This window comes from Onthophagus taurus, chromosome 7 (genome assembly GCF_036711975.1).
Source record: "Onthophagus taurus isolate NC chromosome 7, IU_Otau_3.0, whole genome shotgun sequence".
NCBI lineage: Eukaryota > Metazoa > Arthropoda > Insecta > Coleoptera > Scarabaeidae > Onthophagus > Onthophagus taurus.
Window position 1 is genome coordinate 16029144 of NC_091972.1, and position 20184 is coordinate 16049327.

Genomic DNA, 20184 nt, shown 5'->3' on the forward strand with positions numbered 1-20184 from the left:
AATCCCGCCTTTTTTGTAATTAAAATTTAAAGCATGCGCAGTGAGTGCCATCTATAATCAGGTGATTGTATCTAGCGCGAAAATAACATAACCTATAAAAATATCTCCCGCGATTTTTAGGTGTTGCCCGCCACAATTACGTCTTTTTAGCGCGAGAAACGCGCATTTTTTATTTATACAAGTGCTGTGTGCGTGAGTTCCGGGCGAGCAAATCAATTTCCGGAATGGTACCTCACGATAAAGAATCGGAACTCTCGTTCGATTTCCAAGTACTCAAAGAAAAATTGAACTTGGAGCAGAAGGTCGCCGATCAAGCTTGGGAAAGTTATCAACAAATTCGTTCTCGTATCAGCTTAGAGGTAAAAATAACGTTTTCGAATGTAGCATAAAAAATAACCTTAAAAAATGTTTAGGGCGATCAGGCGAATTGGTTGGGTTGTGCTATATTTGTAGCTTGTCGCAATACAAAAATCCCACAAGAACATTGTGTTAGTTTAACAAGTTTACTTCGTTATAGTAACTTAAGGTAAATAAAAAAAATTAGATAATTTTTGATTAATCACAATTTATTTTGAAGTTTGGTACAATTCTTCGATAAGATTAAAAAGTGGGCGGAAATGACGAAATTGAACGAAGATTTTCGACAGAAGATTGCTTTATTAGAATCCAAAGTGAATATTACTTTTAACACGTTCCATTCGCAGTACGCATCAGGTTTTATTAAAATTTTTAATGTACCCGTTGAAACGGAAAGTAGACATAATAGGAATCGAAAACAGAGGTGAGATGTTTTTTGTTGAATTGATATATTTATACTGAATGATATATATTATATTTAAAAATTAATATGCTTTATATTGCAGTTTATGTATGCTTTGATGTCGTTTTAATCCTTTAACACATGTTGTTTTGATATTTTACTCTTAAAACACAAAACTCAAAGTTAAATTAATAACTTTGATATCGATTGGTAAGAAATCTATCCTCATTTTTATATGAAGTTAGAAGGTTTAATTGCAACAAATATGGGTATTCTTAAATTTAAACATTCTTGTAAAATGTAATGTAACATATATGAGAGCTCAAATTTAATTAATCAACAATCCAAACAAATGCAAGAAAGGCACTATAATAGTAGAAGAATTTATATGCCTCAAAAGCTAAATGTACAAAACATGTTAATTGAAAATTTCAGTTCTGATACAGGTGATTTGTTTATAATGATAATAATATTTATTCATACCAAACCAATTGGTATACAGTCGTCTAGTTCTAGAGCTATACAGGATCTGTCATGACAAGCTGACTCTACTGGGTGTCCCTCAGAAGTGGCTCACCTCCACATTTTTTTTATTATTAGTGATATAAGAAAACCATTTGGAATGCATAATTAGGCCGTTAAAACGGATTATTACGACATGAAATCATTCTCTTTGTACTTCCGGTTATACCGGATGTGAGTACTAATTTCGTTATTTTTTTAAATCTATAATTTTTTTTTCTTGAGTTGGGTAGGCAGCATAATTTCACATAACTTTTACTTGAAAAAGTTTTCACGATCAATTATAATTTAAAAAAAAAAAATTATTTTCGTTATTTTTTAACGTTTTAGTACCTTCGGAAAATATATTACAACTTTTGACGCATAGTAGCTAGGTTAATAGTAGAAACTACGCTATGTCCCCCTTGATTTGCTATTTCTCAAGCAGTGATCACTGCTACGCTTTAATCAGTGGTTCTTTTTTAATAATGGTGTAAATTAACAGTTGTATTAAATTAGTTTTAAAGGAAAACCTTCTAGGTCACCTGACCTCAAACCTTTAGATTCTTTTTTATGGGGCAAAATCAAAAATGAGGTGTATAATACACCTGTAAGGTCTCGTGAGGCATTAGAAAATAAATCGAGTTAGAAATTGTATTACTCAAATATCTCCACAGGAATAAAGTCGAGTTGTTAGATCGACAATGCGCAAGATACAATTATGTCAAAAACGAGGCGGAGGGCATTTTGAAAATTTAGAAAATTAGTTTTTTTGAGCTTATAATTGAATTAAATTTAATTGTTTATTCGCGTTTTTCTTTTAAAACTAATTTAATACAACTGTTAACTTACACCATTATTAAAAAAGAACCACTGACTAAAGCATAGCAGTGATCACTACATGAAAAACAGTAAATCAAGAGGATCATAGCGTAATTTATACTATTAACCAAGCTACTATGCGTCAAAAGTTGTAATACATTTTCCGAAGTTAGTACCTTCGGAAAACTAACGTTAAAAAATAAGGAAAATAATTTTTATTTCAAAAATTAATAGCGATCGTGAAAATTTTTTCAAGTAAAAGTTGTCTGAATTTATGCTGTCTACCCAACTAAAGAAAAAAATTAATAGATTTAAAAAAAATAGCGAAACTAGTACACACATCCGGTATAACCGGAAGTACAAAGAGAATGATTTCATGTCGTAATAATCCTTTTTAACGGCCTAATTATGCATTCCAAATGGTTTTCTTATATCACCAATAATACAAAAAAATATGGGGGTGAGCCACTTTTGAGGGACACCCAGTATATGTACAGGGTGTCCAAATTTCGATGGGTTTGCAGGGTATCTCAGTTATTATGAAAGATAGAAAGTTGCGGCTTTCGCGAACCTGAGCTACTTTTTTGTGAAACTTATAATGGCGCAAACCAAATTTTCATAGCCCTCTTTGTTTTTGATATACAGGGAGTGTTTCAAATTTTACGATTTTCAGACACCTCCTGTGTCTCGGCTATCCGGAAACTTAGTAAAAAAGTAAAAACGGGTTCTAATAGATTTTTTCACGTGGAATCACGTGGAATGACAAGTTTCACAAAAAAGTAGCTCAGGTTCGCGAAAGCCGCAACATTCTATCTTTCATAACAACTGAGATACCCTGCAAACCCATCGAAATTTGGACACCCTGTACAAAAATGTTAATAGAAAATTTAACTTTTCCTTTGAAAATTTCAGTTCTGATACAGGTGATTCGTTTATAATAATAATAATATTTATTCATACCAAACCAACTGGTATACAGTGATCTAGCTCTAGACCTATACAGGGTCTGCCACGACAAGCTGACTCTATATGTATGTGGCAAACTGCTGGCACTATTTTTCTGAAAATTTGCGTATAGCGTTTATCCAAGATGCTCGTTTCAGCTAAAATATTTTCAGTTTTCTCCAACTTCCGGTTATACCGAAAATGGACCAAAACTTCGTTATTTTAAGTGGAATGTACCAATTTTTATTGAATTTTAAAGATCCCCGCCAAAGTTTAATATACAGGCTGTTTCATAATAAACAGGATGTCCCATTAACTAGAGTGGGCAAGACAAATAGCTGGAAATTATTATGAAGTTCGTAATTGGACCGCTAGGGGGCGTAACTGCCATAGAGAAGCATAAAATTCCCGCTATCTCAGAAAGTTAGACGATGAGCTATAACTTTGACATCATTTAGTAGCTTGGATAATACCGCATTGCTTTTGTTTCGCGATATTTCTCATATCTGTTATAATAAGGGAGGGGCAGGCCAATGCGTTTTCAGATGTTTACATTCAAATATCTGCTGGACCATTCTACCGATTTGAATATTTTTGGTCTTGTTTGAAAGAGCATTTTATACTCTTTTAAAAGATATTTTCAGTAAGACCGTTTGATTTAAAACAAATAAGCTAGAGGGCGTTATCTGCTGCGATTACATATGTTTGTGTTTAAAAAAAAACTTAAATGGAACGGTACTGTTTACTTCACAGACCCTCAGTCACCATAGAGTTTGCTAAATATTAGTGAAAACCGCATCTCGATATCTCCATCCATTCTCGAATTATAGAAGAAAATGTTAAAAACTCGAGTGCCATCAGTTACCTCATCGAGAAAAACAAATCACATAACAACGGTAACTGTAAACATGTCATTTACTAACGCAGAAGCGTATGATGATTTATTTTCAATGATGTTTCGAATATGATGCAACTGCATGGCAAAAGTGTGCAATGCAATTACGACAAAGAAAAACATTTTTCTCTAGAAGTGTTGGAAGATTGGCTTGGCGATTATTAATTATTATGATTCGAGCAAATCCAAACCTTATATCACAAATGCTATGGATGCATGAAGCATCTTTCAACGAGTTGTTGTAAGCTTGCATAATATGCATTCTTGGTTCGAGAAAAACCGAGTCCTGTAATCACACGAGTATAATCATATGAGTTAAATGGGTTTTGGGAGTGAGGTTCGAAAAATTATAAAATGAATTTCTCAATATTTGTATACAGGTAATTTTTTTCTGTGCGTCAAAACAGAAAAGCTTCAACGCTTATTCTCTTTCCTTGCCTTCTAATGCTCTTCCAATACCAAAACAAAAAATTGTAGCATTTGAAATCGTTTGCCTTTGGAAAAAGTTCGGCCGCAAGGCAGGTTTTTGCTCTGGATATCACTGAAGATAAAATGTACTTGTTATATCAAATCAGCCAATCTTTGATGGTTGTAAGACTTATGTCATATTTGGCACAGTTCGTGGTAATAAGTTTGAGTACTTTTATGATGTGAACGATTTTTAGATCGATACAAAGACCTTTTATGGTAAAAATAAACTAACAGTGACTGTAATACCAGACGAATATGAAAGTGAAGACGATGATTAATGACAAAAAGTGTCATTAATAAGTCAATTGTTAACTTATCAGCTACCAGAACGATAACAAGTTAAGGCTTGCCCAACCTAGTTACAACACATTTTTTTACTAAGAATTTTAATTTTCAGTAACCTTTACTAAGTAAAGTAAGAGATCAATTTTTGCACATTCAACATTAAAGCAATACTAAAGAACCAAAATAATATGTGCTAAAATTTTAATTTTTCTACTGGACCTACAAAACATCTAACATACCAATCTAATCTTGGAGGACTTATCTTTCGAAAGGTTTTCTAGATAAAATAAGGCTTATATAAAAAGTTCGTATTGACCTGCTAATTAGGGTTATTACAGGATACTCATAAGATCGAAAAAATTGTATTTAGATCTTTTTTATTTCATAGATATATTTGTGTTGCTGTGGATGGAGTTATAATTTTGGACGATATTCATGTTAAACTTTTGGTCACTGGATCTTCTGCTGATGCCTTGATCTCTACTGTGGAAGCTTTTGATTTACGCCAAATTATTGACCAACCGACTCGGATTACTGATTTCTCTGACATTAACGTTATTATTATATCTAAAGAGCTGCCTCTTCTTATTTGTGATACTGAGGATATTATGGTTTCAGATCATTTGTTAGTCTATTAATTGTTAATTCCTTCAAGTGCTAAACCTGAGGCCAAAGTTTATTGAACGATGAGTTCAACTGTTTTACTGATGTATTTCTATCTTTATTTGACTTCTCATGCAAATATTGTGACGAAAGTGCTAAATAAAAGGACCTTACCCTGGACTACATGGAATATTAAACAAATGATTAAATTAAGGAATAATGCTTTTAATAGATATAAGAGACATAAAAATCAGGAAACTTTTCAGTATTACAAATCGCTCTAATTCTAGAGATATGTGGAAAAATCTTAAAAACATTAATGTTTTGCAATCTTCCAGTGTTGGCATGTCTCCATATTTGGCAGATCCCTATAATATTAATACATTTTTTAGTAACTATACAAGATACCTTAGTTTTCTGACATTGATCTTTTGGAGTATTACAATCATGGTACCATTATGGTAACAGAATGCGTCCTGACTTACCGACAATGGCATTTCATGAAGATTACTTGTGTTGGGTCTGATGGGATCAGCTTAGATATGATACTTTTGTGTTGTCCCCGTATTTTTGATGTACTTGGCCATCTGTACAATTTTTGTTTTACTCAATCAGTTTTTCCAGACTCATAGAAGTACAGCTATGTTACTCCCATTACCAAAGTAGTTCCATTTAATACATATAAGGATTTGAGGCCTATAACAATGCTGCCAGTGTTATCAAAGTTATTGGAAAGGCTTACGGTTGGGCAGCTTCAGTCTTATTTAGAGGCGCATTGTACTACCAACCTAAACAGTCTAGTTTTAGAAAACTGTTTAGTTGTGCTATTGCGCTTCTGGATTTGGCTGATGATGTATTCCGGGCTTTGAATCAGGGTAAATCAACTTTGTTGATATTGCTTGATTTCACCAAAGCCTTTGATATACTTAAGTTTATCCCATCTTAAAGTTTATCAGGTTGGATGTACATGCGGTTAAACTTTTTTATAACTATCTTTCTAATAGAATTCAGTCTATTAAGTTGAATTCAGGTGTTCCACAAGGGTCTATTCTTGGACCAATTTTATTTGCTATTTATACTTGCGACTTACTTTCTAAATTAAAGCATTGTTCTTACTCTATGCGGTTGATACGCAATTATATCACAGTTTTAAACCAAAACCTTCGATATGCCGTATTATTACTGACGAATTGATTCCTTTATGCATCAAAAATTATTAATCATGGTTTGAACATTAATCCTAACAAGACTCAGGGTATTATATTTACAAAGGGGGTCAATGTTAAATGTTAAAGTCAATGTTACTAGAAAATCCTTTTTTTGCGTAAAATTCAAAGTCAATCTTTGTCTCAATAATGACAGAAACTGTTTTAATGAGTTTCATACAGAATGTTTTTTATTTTGTGTTATACATAATACAATATCATGATGAGGTGATGATCTACACTGGTGCAATAGTTTATGGATAGACAATAGCACAAAAAGTGTTGTAGTGGACAAGATTTCAAAATGAGGCTACAAGTAATAATTAAATTACAATCTATTTGCAAAACTTTGTTATTGGTGACTTCTCAAATATGATCTTCAATAACCTTGAATTTTTGCGTTAATAGACACTTAATGAATAGTTTCTAGGTCAACAACATTAAAATCACCCCGTTTAACAGTTAATAATTTTTTTTCATAATAAAAATGTATGTATTTTTGTATTTAAGTGTGTTAAAGGATTAATTGGTAATAAATTGTTAGCATTAATTAGTTTATAATCTTTTATCTGGTTAGAACTTGGACAAATCTGGAAGTTGCTCATGTAGTTTAATGAATTCCAGGTCCGCTTTGTGCTCAACAAAGCGTGTATTTGAATTTTGTTGGTTAATGTTTATCACCGCAAAAAGCGAAAATAAAACGTTCGATCAAAGTTTGGTAAATTCATACCAATTGTTGTACGCTTTATTCGACTTAATCTTTTCTAACGCTTTTTTGGATGAAAGAAGAGATTTATTCAACCCAAATTTTCCTGGTAAAAACATTAACCGAATTTAATCGAATATTATTATTATTGTTTTATTATTTTAGGTTTACCTCCAAATTGGATTGATACAGAATACAACCTTTTCCATACAGAACCTCCATCTATAATCGAAATTTTATATGAACACAAAGAAGATTTAACCGACGTTCAATATTGCAAAGAGTACACGTTAAAATCGATTATTAAAGGTTGGATTGATAGAAAAGTTTTAGCGGTTAGTGGGGAACATTTAACTTTGTTACATTCTTCCGTTTTTGATTTTAACTACAGCAGTTTAACTAAAGTTTACGAAAGCTTTTTATCAAATAATGGTGATTTCGATGAACGTATATTTTTAAGTAAGTTTTATTAAAACGTTACTTTTTATTATTTTTCTTTTATGTACTTATTTATTATTTGATTTTTTGATTTTATTTAGTTTATTTATTTTATTTATTTTTTTAGAGGAATATTTTAGACAAAAAACTGTTATGGAAACTTCAACAGGTAAATGTTCCTTTTATTTTATTGATGTTTCAAGTGTTGAAAGACTTTTTTAAATAATTTATTTTTTAGCCGAACATGTTTCTACTCCTATTTCTGAATCAAAAACAGTTTGTAAATCATTTACAACGCCGTTAACATGTCGACAATATCTTCAACAGGAACAAATTTCGGATAATGTAACCTCAGTTTCACAGAATATAGCAAGGCTTAAAAATATTTTGGTTGGCAGGGGAACCTCTCCTAGTAAAGATTTAATTAATATTTTCAAGTAAATGATTCAAACATTTTTTATTTACGAAAAACGTAATATTTTTTTTTAGATCATTAAATCGAGATCCAACAGATATAGTTAATAATCGAATTTTAGAACTTCAAACTAAATACATAACGCAATGTAAAGAAGAGATTGGCTCGAATACTTCTTCAACAGAAGAAATAAAAAATTTAAACGTTCGTTCCAATTTAATTGTGACTTTAGCGTACAAGTTACTTGAAGATATTTTAAAACCAGAAAGAAAAAACAATGTTAATGTCGGGGTAATTTAAGCCTTTTTTAAAATTCTTTCGATTAATTCTTAATTTCTTTTTATAGCCTCTAATAGAACGATTGGAATTTATATCAAGCATATTTATATGTAGCGTGGAAATCGTGGAATTTTCTTTTAATAATTACAACGATAAATTCCCAAGGAAATTTCCATGGAGTTTAAAAGTTTTTAATGTTCCTGCTTTTCAAATGATTAAAATTATCGAAATTACAATCAGAGCAACAAGTGGACAATTGACGAGAAATGTTATTAAACATCTTATGCTTGTAAGTTAATATCTCATCTTTTTTCTTCTTTCAGTGCCATATCAGATTCCCACAATGTTAATAAATATTTGACACTGCATATTCCTGTCCAATCCACACAAGTGCTAGTAAAGACCCAATTTAAGGTTCTCAATGTCCTAGCGTCTGTGATGCCAATGTCGGTGTTAGTTTTGTACAAAACCTAATTCCTAAACCGTGTGAATACCATCTAAAGCGTTTCTATTCCTTGCATAACAATCGAGATATAAAGTTGTGCTGGAAAATGATGTTGGCGGCGTGTAGTGTCGATTTTTCTTTCATTTTGGCGATAGTTTGGCGAACAGAATCTAATTTTTTAGAGTCCAAATCTCAGCTCCATATAATAACACCTACAAGCTAATTCCATAACCTTTGAACATTTTTTGACACAATTTTAATTGTCGTTACCGAAGAATGATTTCATTCTTAGAAATATTGCGATCTGTTTCAATTCTGCACTTGATCTCGTTATCTGGATCTAGTTGTTCCGTGATATAGGATCAAACTATCTGAATTGACTAAATTGAGGAAGCATCGGCGTGCGGTTAGCGACTGAATATCATACATTTTGTCTTAGTAACATTCATTTTTAGCCCCATTTCTTGACCTGTCGCATTTACATAATCCAATATCTCTAAAGGCCTTGGATTTTGTCGCACTCCTTCATCACTCCAAGGTCTTTATTCTGTTGAAAATCATATCCGATATCCATTCCATGCTGACCTTTATCAAAAGCTTTTTCTTATTTGTTGAGCCAAAATTCTCAGAAAAAGACACTCTCTGAAAGCAACGCTTGGTCACGGCTTGATATTTGCAAGCAGTGGCGTAGCTTTAAATTTTCCTTTTAACCTTTCAATTCACGATATGTAAACATCCGCCAATGACTTTCTGGTGTCGAATGTTATGAATTTCAAGAATCTGACGTAGTGTCAAATCTTTAGTTTGAACTTAAGATGGTTGCTCTTATGTCTTGCAAAAGGACTGTTTCAAATAAGGTTAACCTAAAGACAAAATTAAACAAACAAAAGGAATTATTAATTTGTTTATTATTAATTTTATAGCATTATTTTCTTAAAACTAAAGCAAATGCTCAAATTGTTTGTCGTCGGTACTAATACAAGCTCTGCATTGTCGCAGAAAAGATCTTTTTAGTAATTCTGCAAATCTCTTTGCATTTATTTCTTCTGCTGCTATATAAATATTGTGGCGCAGTTCGGCAAGATTTTCAATCGGTTTTTAATACACTGTTTCTTTAATGCAATCCTAATAAAACAATCAAGGGCCCAGAGAATGAGGTGGCCACATAATCGAACGAAGACATCCAATCCATCTTTCTGGCTATTCTGTATGCAATCCCGTACAGGATAAGTATAATGAGCTGGGCAACCATCTTGTTGAAACCACATTTCTCTGTAGATATTGAGTGGCACATCTTCTAACAAAGTTGTTAAATTATTTTGGAGGAAATACAAATAACATACGAAGGTATGAATTTTTTAAATAAACCGTTTTTTGCAGAAAAACAGGCAATAATATTTTTTAGGAAAAGAAAAATGGCAAGTGTTATACCATTTTGGAATCTTGACTAAACAGGCCATCTTTTAAAATAACTTGCCAAGTGTGTTGTACTACTCCTTTGTTTAGAAATCGTGTGTCAAACTTAATAGACATAAATTCTTTCAACCTTAATTCAATTAAACTAATACTTTTTTTTGCAAAACTAACGACTTTTGTTATTTAGTTTGTGACTGCTATAGAAGCATGCTTCATAAGGAATACATTATTAAAAATATCACTATTAAATTGCGAACATTTCTGACCATAGTACCTAAAGATGTGATGTAGAAGAAAGATTTTTAACATTTTCAAAAATATGTCTATTACCACTTAAGTAAGAGACAGATTTTTTTTCTTATTTTTACTAAAACAGGTATGGGTTGGCCTCTCAACCGCTGCCCGCTTGGCGTTGAGTTTCGGGACAGCCTGTATATAAGGCAAAATGGCCTCACAGGTGCAAAGTCATTCCAAGTGCATTCCAAAAACTAAATTGGGTTTCCTTTCTCATCGACTTCTTATTCTTCCATGTACTATACGAAGAAAAACCTTCAAAGTGTGGCTCATCATATAATATCTTTTAGTTTTTGTTTATTGTCAACTTATACTCTAATGCCTCCTCCTCCTGTCCCTCATCATCTCCCTTATCCATGCCCTCCCCTCTCCCTCCATCCAACAAGCGCCACTACTTCATACCTCCCTCCCTCAAATCCTTACACCTGTCCTTCCATCACTTATTATTGTATCCCTCCTCTTCGACCTGAGCTCGCCGTTCCTGCTTTTCCACATCTCTACTTCTACCCTCCAACTCCTTCCACAATGTTGCCGCACCGAAAAAAATGTATCAAAAATACTGAAAATGAACAAAATGTACTGCATTCTGAGAGGAAATATTTTTTTTTAGCTAACAATGGATGTAGCAGTCCTGTTAGATTCTACTGTTCTTGGGTATTTACTACATTCCCTAACAATGTACTGATTTCAGTACAATTGTACAGAATAAGAATTTTGTACTGAATTGCTACTTTCACGTACTTTATCCCTGAAATCGTACTGAATTCAGTACGATTGTACCGAAACGGCAACACTGGTGTTGACCCTTCCCTCCTCCTTCTTTGTATTTCCTGTGTTGAGTACCCTACTCTGATATAATATTTCCTTGTTTCTTGTTGTCTGTACTCCCACGTCCCAGTCTTAACCTCCCTCCAAAATGCTGCTCTGATTCAGCCCACCCTCGTACTTTATCACCCTTCGGCCTGCGTCCACCCTCATCTTCTTCAGCATGAAATTCTCTCTCACTATACAGGTGTTCGGAAATGACGTGTACAATGCAAGACCACAAGTACCTTGACCAAAAATATTATGATTTAACTCAACCTGTCTATACATATACAAAATTGCTTAGTTTAGCCGCTAGAGTGCTTTAAAAATAATATATTTTTTTAAATACGTAAATCGAGAAATCCCCAATGGATTTTATTAATTTTTTGGTCATACGTTTGTATCAGTAGACTACAACTATTTGTTGAATAAACTCTAATTTCGAAAATTATAGGGTGTTTAAAAACTTTGTCACAATAAATTCTGCATTAATATTTTTTAAGCCCCTGTATAAACACTACCATTTTTTTTGTGAATAGTTACTTCAGTTTAGAAACGATTTTATCTCTTACAAAATTTCAGTTGGGCGAATTATTTAGCTACAAAAAAATGTTTTCTAAATGCCCACAAGCGCGAATGAGTGATGTAAGGTAACACTAATAACGTTTTTTTAATAGTTGGCTAGATATAATTAATTTTAAAACAAAAACAGTTTATGTCACTTAAACTTGACAGCTGTATTCGTATTTTGCGCTTTATCTTTGATTCATCATGAATTTTTAAAGCCCTCTAGCGGATAAACTAAGCAATTTTTTATATAGATACGTTGAGTTATATTTCTGGTCAAGATATTTGTGGTCTTCCGTTGTACACGTCATTTCCGGACACCTGTATATCCCGGTGTTTCCCTGCTCAACCCCACGATCATATCTTTCAATATCTTTCTGGATCTCCCCCACCATCTTGTGTTACTTTCACCCCCATATTTTCACTCCATACATTATCACACCATCATTCCCATTTCTTCCTTTTCAGTCTCCCGCCCTTGTTGAATTTTATAATCTTCGTCTTCTGAACATTCACCTCCAAATCCTTCTCATCAAAGTATGTCTTCATTGATCTCATCATCTCAATTTCAATTATTTAGCCTCTGTTGACACCACAACTAGATCATATGCATATGCCAATGAATATGTCTTCTTGCTCATTCTATTCTTAATTCAAACTAATTATTTTTAATTGAACCATATTTAGATTGAAGAAACATCATTAGAATCATTAATGTGGAAACATGACAGTGAATTATGGAAAGAAATCGATAAAGAAAATAATGTTATCCCAAAATTCGAAGATGTAGCACTTCCGCATCAAATCAATCGGGTTTTTAATATTAGTTGCAATGAGAAGAAAGAAAATAATCCTGGGTTAATGTCTCCTGTTCCATCTGCAATGGAAACGTTTCAATCACCAAATAGTTCTATTGATTTAGCTAAAAAGAATACGTTTCCTGATATTAAACCGGGACAATCTTTATTACAAAATAATCATTCAACTCAAATTGTTGTTGGATCAGAAGGAACAAAAAAAGTTTTACAACTTCTTGACGCAAAAAGTGGTGAATTAATGGTTGAGTTATCATCGAAAACGCCAGAAATTAAACCAAAAAAAGGTGGAACTTTAGGAATAATATTAAGAAAAGTAAATAAATCGAATAAAATTTTATTTTATTTATTAAATTAATAATATTTTTAGTTTTATAATTTAGCGGGAGTCCGAATGTTTGAAATATGCAAATCATTAAACATAACCGATTTCCAACAAAAAATTTGGACAGTCCTAGAATATTCAGTGCGAGAAACCGATTTAATGAAAGATCGACATTTAGATCAATTATTAATGTGTGCCGTTTACGTTGTTTGTAAATTGTCGCAACGTCCCGTACAATTCGCAGATAACATAATGAAAGCGTACAGGGCTCAACCTCAAGCAACATCGGACGTTTATCGAAAAGTAAACGGAGAACAAATAAACGGTGTTTATCAAGAATTGAATTTAATTGAATTTTATAACACCGTTTATACGGACAAAGTTAAAGATTTCGCTTTAAAATTTAAAATGACTGATAAACCTCAGCCCATTCATCGTGTTCATTTAAGTCCTTTACCGAGTGAGAAAGTATTAAGAGCTTCACCAAGAACAGAAATTTTAAGAAATGTATTTTTAAAACCATACGAAAGTCCAACAGGTTTAATTAATAATGAACATACAATGAATTATTGTTTTAATCGAAGTACATCAGCGGTAAGTTTGTTAGTATAATAAAACGGACAAAAAAATTTTTAAGTCGCTATTAATATTATCTATTTTAATACTTCAGTATATTTAAATATAAGTGTTTGCGCTAATAGATAGAATCCAACTCGGGTTATTCCCCAAGTTGCTTTATTTCATGTTTATAGATAAACTCGGGTTATTCAGCGCTACATAGTTATATATTTGTATTGAACTAAAAGTAGAACTAGAAATATTAAAGAAGAATGTTTCTAGTTCTAGGTCTAGTGTTAGTTCTAATACTTAGTTCTACTCTATATTTTCTGCATTAACGTAAACATCGCGATGCGTACGCAAGTTCTAGTGCAAGTGAAATAAATCAATCTCTTGTGGTTATTGCAAAAGAAAATTGCAACAAGGGGTGAAATGTCCGATTATTGAATATAAATTCCACCCTACGATAGAGCGAAGGATAAGATGAAACGCCTCTGGGAAGGTAAAACTGATAAACACGATGAAGTACTACATGTAAAATCGACAATTGGGCTCCAACAAAGTTTAATTGAAGAAATTAATGATAAAAATAAAATAATGCATGAGAGAATATTCATCTACAGGGGATGGGGGGAAACAACTTCTAGAAGGGTTGTGGAAAAAAGAAAGGTTATGTTTCAAGGCTTGGTGAGGAGCACAATGATGTACGGCGCAACAGTATGGGGATGGAGAGAACAAGCATTGCTGGAGGATGTACAAACAATGTATTGGAGATGGGTACTAGGGTTGGCAAGGGAGACTCCAGAGTATGTAGTGAGGGAGGAGGTTAAGGTGGATGCAGTAAGGGTGGAGGCTGGGAGAAGAGTAGCGAACTACGAGGAAATGATAGACATTGCAGGATCCAGGGGAGTGCTGGAAGGAAATTAAGGAGAGGGGGCTGATATATGGGCAAAGAGATAGGGAGGGATATTATAGAAGAGTGGGATATTTACTAACTGGGGTCGAAAATAAAAGAGTGGAGAGAGGAGAAATGTGGAGAGAATTGAGAGATAGGGACAGGGACATACAGAGGCAGGAAAGAAGGTCACATATACGGGAGGGGGATATAATGAAAAGTATAGTGAGATAGTGACAGAGGAATTGCCAAAGTATCTGTTGATAGAGGGGCATGATGAAGGGAAGAGATTGGTGGCCAGATTCTGCTGTGGCAATGAGGAGGGAGGGAACAGGTACTGGGTGGACGATGTGGAGAGTTGGTGTAGGCTGTGTGGAGAGGACGCTGGAACACATGCTGAGAGGCTGTAGTGAGTTAAGGGAGGAGGCGATGGACAGGAAGCAAATTTTGGGAGAGAGAGGGGTGAGGGCAAAAGGTGGATAAGGGAAGTGATTATGGCGAGGAGCCGAAGGTGTGGAGATGGGGGAGGTGGGTAGAGAGTTTGGGTGTATAGATATGTATTGTACTGTATAGTGTAAATGGTAAATTATTAACTAAAAAACAATAAGACGCTTACATATTCATCTACAGAGAAATTGGAAAACTTAACAACAAATCATTTATCTGTTTTTATCTGTTTCAACAAGACAACAACCGAATGAAGTAATAGAATGCAATAATTTATTTAAACCACTACCCTATAGAAGACAAGGTAAATGTGACAAAAGAAGTAAATGTACCACCAAATGAATGGCAACAATCAAACAACAGGAAAAGCAGTAATACGTAAACGAAGGGTATAAAAAGAACAAATGATAAGTGTACTGTCATGTCAGGCTAGAATCCTCTACCAAATCTGAAAATATTGTAGATTTATTGAAAAATGATTTTGCAGCGGTGATATGTGAGCAAATAAATTGAAATACCCTGAATACTATTCTTCTTTCAAAACTCCGGCGGATTGAAAGGAATGAATTTTGAAAAAATTGTAGAAGCCAAGCGGATCAAACGTAACGCGGTTTTTCATCCGCGCAAGACACTTATTCTAGAAAAATAGTGATTGAAGGACTAGCTGCGGTACAGACTTTACGTCATAATTACATCCTGCAATTTGGAAAATTAAGAAAAATGTGTTTTAAAATAATGCATTTAAACGTTCAATCGTTGGCAAACAAATCTGCAGCAGTTGAAAGGTTATTTAGTGATCACGACATCGATATCCTATGCCTTACTGAACACTGGATGAAAAATTAAAACAAAGATCTTTATCAATTTGTAAATTACACTCAATCTGCTATATTCATCAGACAGCAATTATTACATTGTGGAATATCTATTTACACTAAAAAAGGAATACAAATCCTGAATATCACGAATATTCAAGCAAAAACAACTGAAAAACATTGTGAAGTGTTGGGTTACCACCTGCCCTTATTAAATATAATAGAAATTTGTGCCTACAGGTCGCCATCAGATAATGTTTTGTATCTATAAATGTCTACTTAGCTTTAGTGTACCCAGACCAAATATCAGACCACACATATTAGACCTTTCACTTCATAATAGAACAGAAAAAGCGATATGTCACTAGAAAGAGATTTATTGGTAAAGAAGAAATAAACCTATTCCAACTACAGTTAGCCTGAGAAGATTGGTCTGAGATTTACCATGAAAATGACCCTAACTATAAATTTAACATGTTCCTTAACACCTTCATGCTTCAGTTTGAAGCTTGTTTTCCTTATAAGGTTTATAACTCAAGCGAAACAGGGTTCCGAACGATCGGGTTTTAACACAAATAAAAAATGCCCTAACCTTGATTCAAGAAACCTATCATAGAATAATGAAGACTTTAAAACTATATACAATAGTCCCAAAAAATTTTATTTGGAACAAATTGAACAATCCAAAAAAGAAAAGGTGCAGATTGTTGCATTGGAAAATAAAACTAAAACAACATGGAATATAATAAACTGGACGGGAAAGACATTCAATATTAACCTCAACTAGTTTAACTCCTTTAACGAGTTTTTCACAAATATTCCTAAGGACCTTATAAGCATTCTGCCATTTACCCAAACTCAACCAGCGAAGTACCAACATACCATAATAAAATCATTCCAAGGCAAACGCACAGAGGATATGTTCGGAATCAGTATCCGTCTTTTGAAAGAAACCGTAAACATCATAAGAGATCCAGTTTCTGATATTATAAACTACTCAATTAGAAAGGGTGTGGTTCCCGATAGATTAAAACTTACAAAATTATACCAATACTTAAAAAGGGTGGTCCCGAGAATATGAATAACTACAGACCTATTGCTATTCTGGCACTCCTAATAATAAACTATTTTGAAAAAAATAAATTTTTCACTTAGAAGCAATATGGGTTTAGGAAAGCTAAATCGACGGTAAATGCCCTTCAGAGACTGATTGAATGGGTTTACAATCGTTTCGAATGTGAGGAAAACTGTCTAGCACACTTCCATGATCTTTCAAAAGTGTTTGACTGTGAGACTTTTCTGACTAAGATGGAATATTATGGTTTTCATGGAGTTACACTAAATCTTATTTCGAAAGCCGCTCCCAAATAGTGGAATGGAATCAATTGAGGAGTGATATAAAATGTATTAAAATTGGAGTGCCTCTGGGTAGCATCTTAAGGTTACTTTACAGTAAGCTATTTTTCTTACATGCAAGTTATTGCGACAATATCTAGCGCGATTGGCTTTACATTTGGCAACTTTTAACTGCAATATTTCAATTGCAATCAATGCTGCCAACACATATTATTTGACAGATTGAGGCACCTGTCCATAAACCAACAAAACACGTTATGTCGTTATATTTTACTGTTGGTAACACAAAAAGTAACTAAAAGACTCATCATACTTTCAGCGTAAATTCAAGAAATATATGTCCAAATCTATTATCTGCAAGTGCAAGAATACCAAAAAGAACGCGTCAGTTGCGCATGCGTGTAAGATAAATTACCGCAATATTTCTTGCCGGCAATGAAACTTGCGAACTGTAATGTGGCCTTTAGGGGCTCTGTTCTTTATTATCGATATTAATGACTTACCCATTAGTATTGATTGTCTTACTCTCCTGTTTGCGGATGATACAATAACGTTGGTTTCGGGCTGCGGAAAAGAACATCTAGATAGTAAGGATCTTAGAACTTGCACATCTAACTGGTTTACTACCAATAAACTTGTTACAAATCGTGAAATGTCCAACAACATCTACTTAACAACTAGTCGAATTCATCACGAGTTCCAAGGAGGAAAGGTGCAATATACGACCATGTAGAATTACTTTGTAACAGATTCAGTCGTCAAATATATGCAATTAGAAGGGTGCGACAATTAATTGGCAACGAGGAAGCCAGGACAGTTTACTTTGCCTTATATCATGCTTCTATGCGGTATGGGGTAACTCTTCCCATGCTCAAAGAGTTTTCCGTCTGCAAAAGAAATTCGTTCGGGCAATTGATGGAGTTCCTCAAACATCAACATGCAACCTATTTACCATCTGCCTATATACACGAGAGGTTGTTGGAAAATAAAAAGAAAGAGGCCTCACTAAATAAGATTGAAGACGTACATATGTATGACACCAGACACTACCAATTAGTGCGTATTCTAAAAACTAGACTTACTCTAACCCACTAATACTAGGTTTGCACCTCTACAATAAGTTCCCAATACCAATATGAAGCTAGCCATATTCATTATTTTACAAAAAAAAAACAAAAATCTTAAGAAGTACACCTTCTGCAGTATCCCAGAATATTTGGAGTCGTCAATTCTGGATGAATAAAAAACTTGAATGCACATACCTACCTATTATTACTATGTTACTTTTTCTTTGACATATTTAAGAAATTAATTAGAATTAATAAAGAACGCAACGGTGTGGGTAGTTGTTAAAATTTTTGGCCATACTCTGACACTCCCTTCCCTGTATTAGTCCGTTATATCGAGGTTTTGCAGTATTATTTTACTAATTAAATAAATTATTTTTGTTTAAATAGGAATTAAAAGAAATCAATGCAACTGTAAACTCAGCAAAAAGACAATTACCCGAAGAGTTTGATTTAAATCGTCGAAACAATCAAAAACAATCAAAAATAGCAGCATTATGTGAAGAACGAAAAGTACAACGGAAAGAAATAAAGACAACCGAACCTAAAACGCCGCCCGAGCCTGAAGTTAATTTTACTTTGTAGAAATAGGAATAGAAATAGTTTTTTTAAAACAAGACACATACTTGTATATTAATTGTGTTAATTATTTAAATATTGTATTTTATAAAAAAAACCTAGAGTGTGGAAAGCCTTTTCTTCTGTTTAGCCGACCTCTACTGATAATTTAGGTTAGTTAAGATTAGAAATCGTGATTTATTTCTCTTTATTAATCTACATTCTACCGTCATTAATCGAGAACTATAAATGTGTATTGCGTCAACGCGTGCAATAATTTACGTATGAGAACAGTCTCATAATAATCCTACATAATCTCAATATGATTTTTTGAGAGTATTTCAGACAAGTTTTGACGCATATATTTTTCTTATTTGGTGATCTAGTTTTTATATGGTTTCGTTTATATAGCTTTTTAATGTACAAATATATAGGAGTTTTCAAAATAATTGATGGTTTTTGTACAATTAATTAAATTTACAAATTTTGAAAAAGTTATTGACCAGAATTTGTGAATTTTATGCAACCCAAAAATAATGATTGTTTTAGCACAGAATTACGAGGCGACTTAAGAATCGCAAAGAAGAGATAGCGAGGAATATGATGATGAACAAAAAATAAATAAAGATGCTGGACAGTTATTATCCATTTGACTCTAAATCCAATTTAACCAATCTCTAAAAATCAGCGAAAATCTTAAATCTGGATTTATTGGTTATCTCATTTCGGTTCCCCAATCTAGTTCTCCTTCCATTCTATCTTTGGGCGCTTGTTTAATTTATAGTAAAGCGTTGTAGTTGGTGAGGTTGCCGTTCGAGATTATTTTGCTAGAATTACTTTTGATATAATTATGCATCACGGTGTTGAATTTGACCCTCTAATGTACACTGTGTTTCGTTTTATGCAGTTCAATAATCGGATGTCATCTATAAATATGAAATATAATGCACTTATCTGCTCAACACTATACACTGATCTATTTTTAATAAGAAAAACACCTGAGTGTTTAGTTTTTAAGCATCTTTGAAATTATTATTCCATATTATCCCAAATGTAGATTGGTGAAAGAACATTGGAGATTGTATGAAGTAGATTGCAGACTAGATTGGAAAATGAAGATTGCTAAATATAAATTGGATAATACAGACAGATGAATGTAGATGGGAAAAAGTAGATTAGTGAGTAGAGTGTTGATTATAGCATATAGATTGGATAATGCAAACTGCTGAATGTAAATTGGGGAGTGTATTTTGGAGAATGATTGCAGAATGTAGATTGTTGAATGTAATTTCGATAATGCAAATTGGCCGATATGGATTGGAGAATGTAGGTTGTTGAATTTAGACTTAAGAATGCAAATTGGAGGATATAGATTAGACTTCGGCCGATTTTTTTTCCGGTAAAATTTTTGCACTCGCCTTTCCGACTGACTTAATGTTTCTAAACTTCTGCAAATCTGTCTACATTCAATTGATTTTAAATGCATATAAATAC

The 20184-nt window shown here is 33.2% G+C and overlaps 1 protein-coding gene across 2 annotated transcripts; it reads left to right on the forward strand.

Annotated features, from left to right (window-relative positions):
- Positions 1-49: 49 nt before the first annotated feature.
- LOC111419250 (retinoblastoma-like protein 1) lies at positions 50-19139 on the forward strand. Of its 2 annotated transcripts, none has more exons than XM_023052032.2 (12): positions 50-359; positions 414-526; positions 578-781; positions 7097-7302; positions 7359-7652; positions 7759-7800; positions 7870-8068; positions 8121-8337; positions 8393-8614; positions 12542-12985; positions 13040-13588; positions 18523-19139. In XM_023052032.2, the coding sequence occupies exons 1-12, from the start codon at positions 225-227 to the stop codon at positions 18715-18717; spliced, it is 2820 nt and encodes a 939-aa protein (XP_022907800.2). In that variant the 5' UTR covers positions 50-224; the 3' UTR covers positions 18718-19139. The 2 variants fall into 2 exon arrangements, with proteins under 2 accessions (XP_022907800.2, XP_022907801.2); XM_023052033.2 differs by having other exon boundaries at positions 7112-7302.
- Positions 19140-20184: the final 1045 nt, after the last annotated feature.

Excerpts from the sequence above, each read along its gene's own strand:
- LOC111419250 (XM_023052032.2), top strand. The coding sequence starts at position 225 with ATGGTACCTCACGATAAAGAATCGGAACTCTCGTTCGATTTCCAAGTA. Across the intron at positions 8,338-8,392 it reads AAAACAATGTTAATGTCGGG|CCTCTAATAGAACGATTGGA; the intron begins GTAATTTAAGCC and ends TTCTTTTTATAG. Across the intron at positions 12,986-13,039 it reads TAGGAATAATATTAAGAAAA|TTTTATAATTTAGCGGGAGT; the intron begins GTAAATAAATCG and ends TAATATTTTTAG.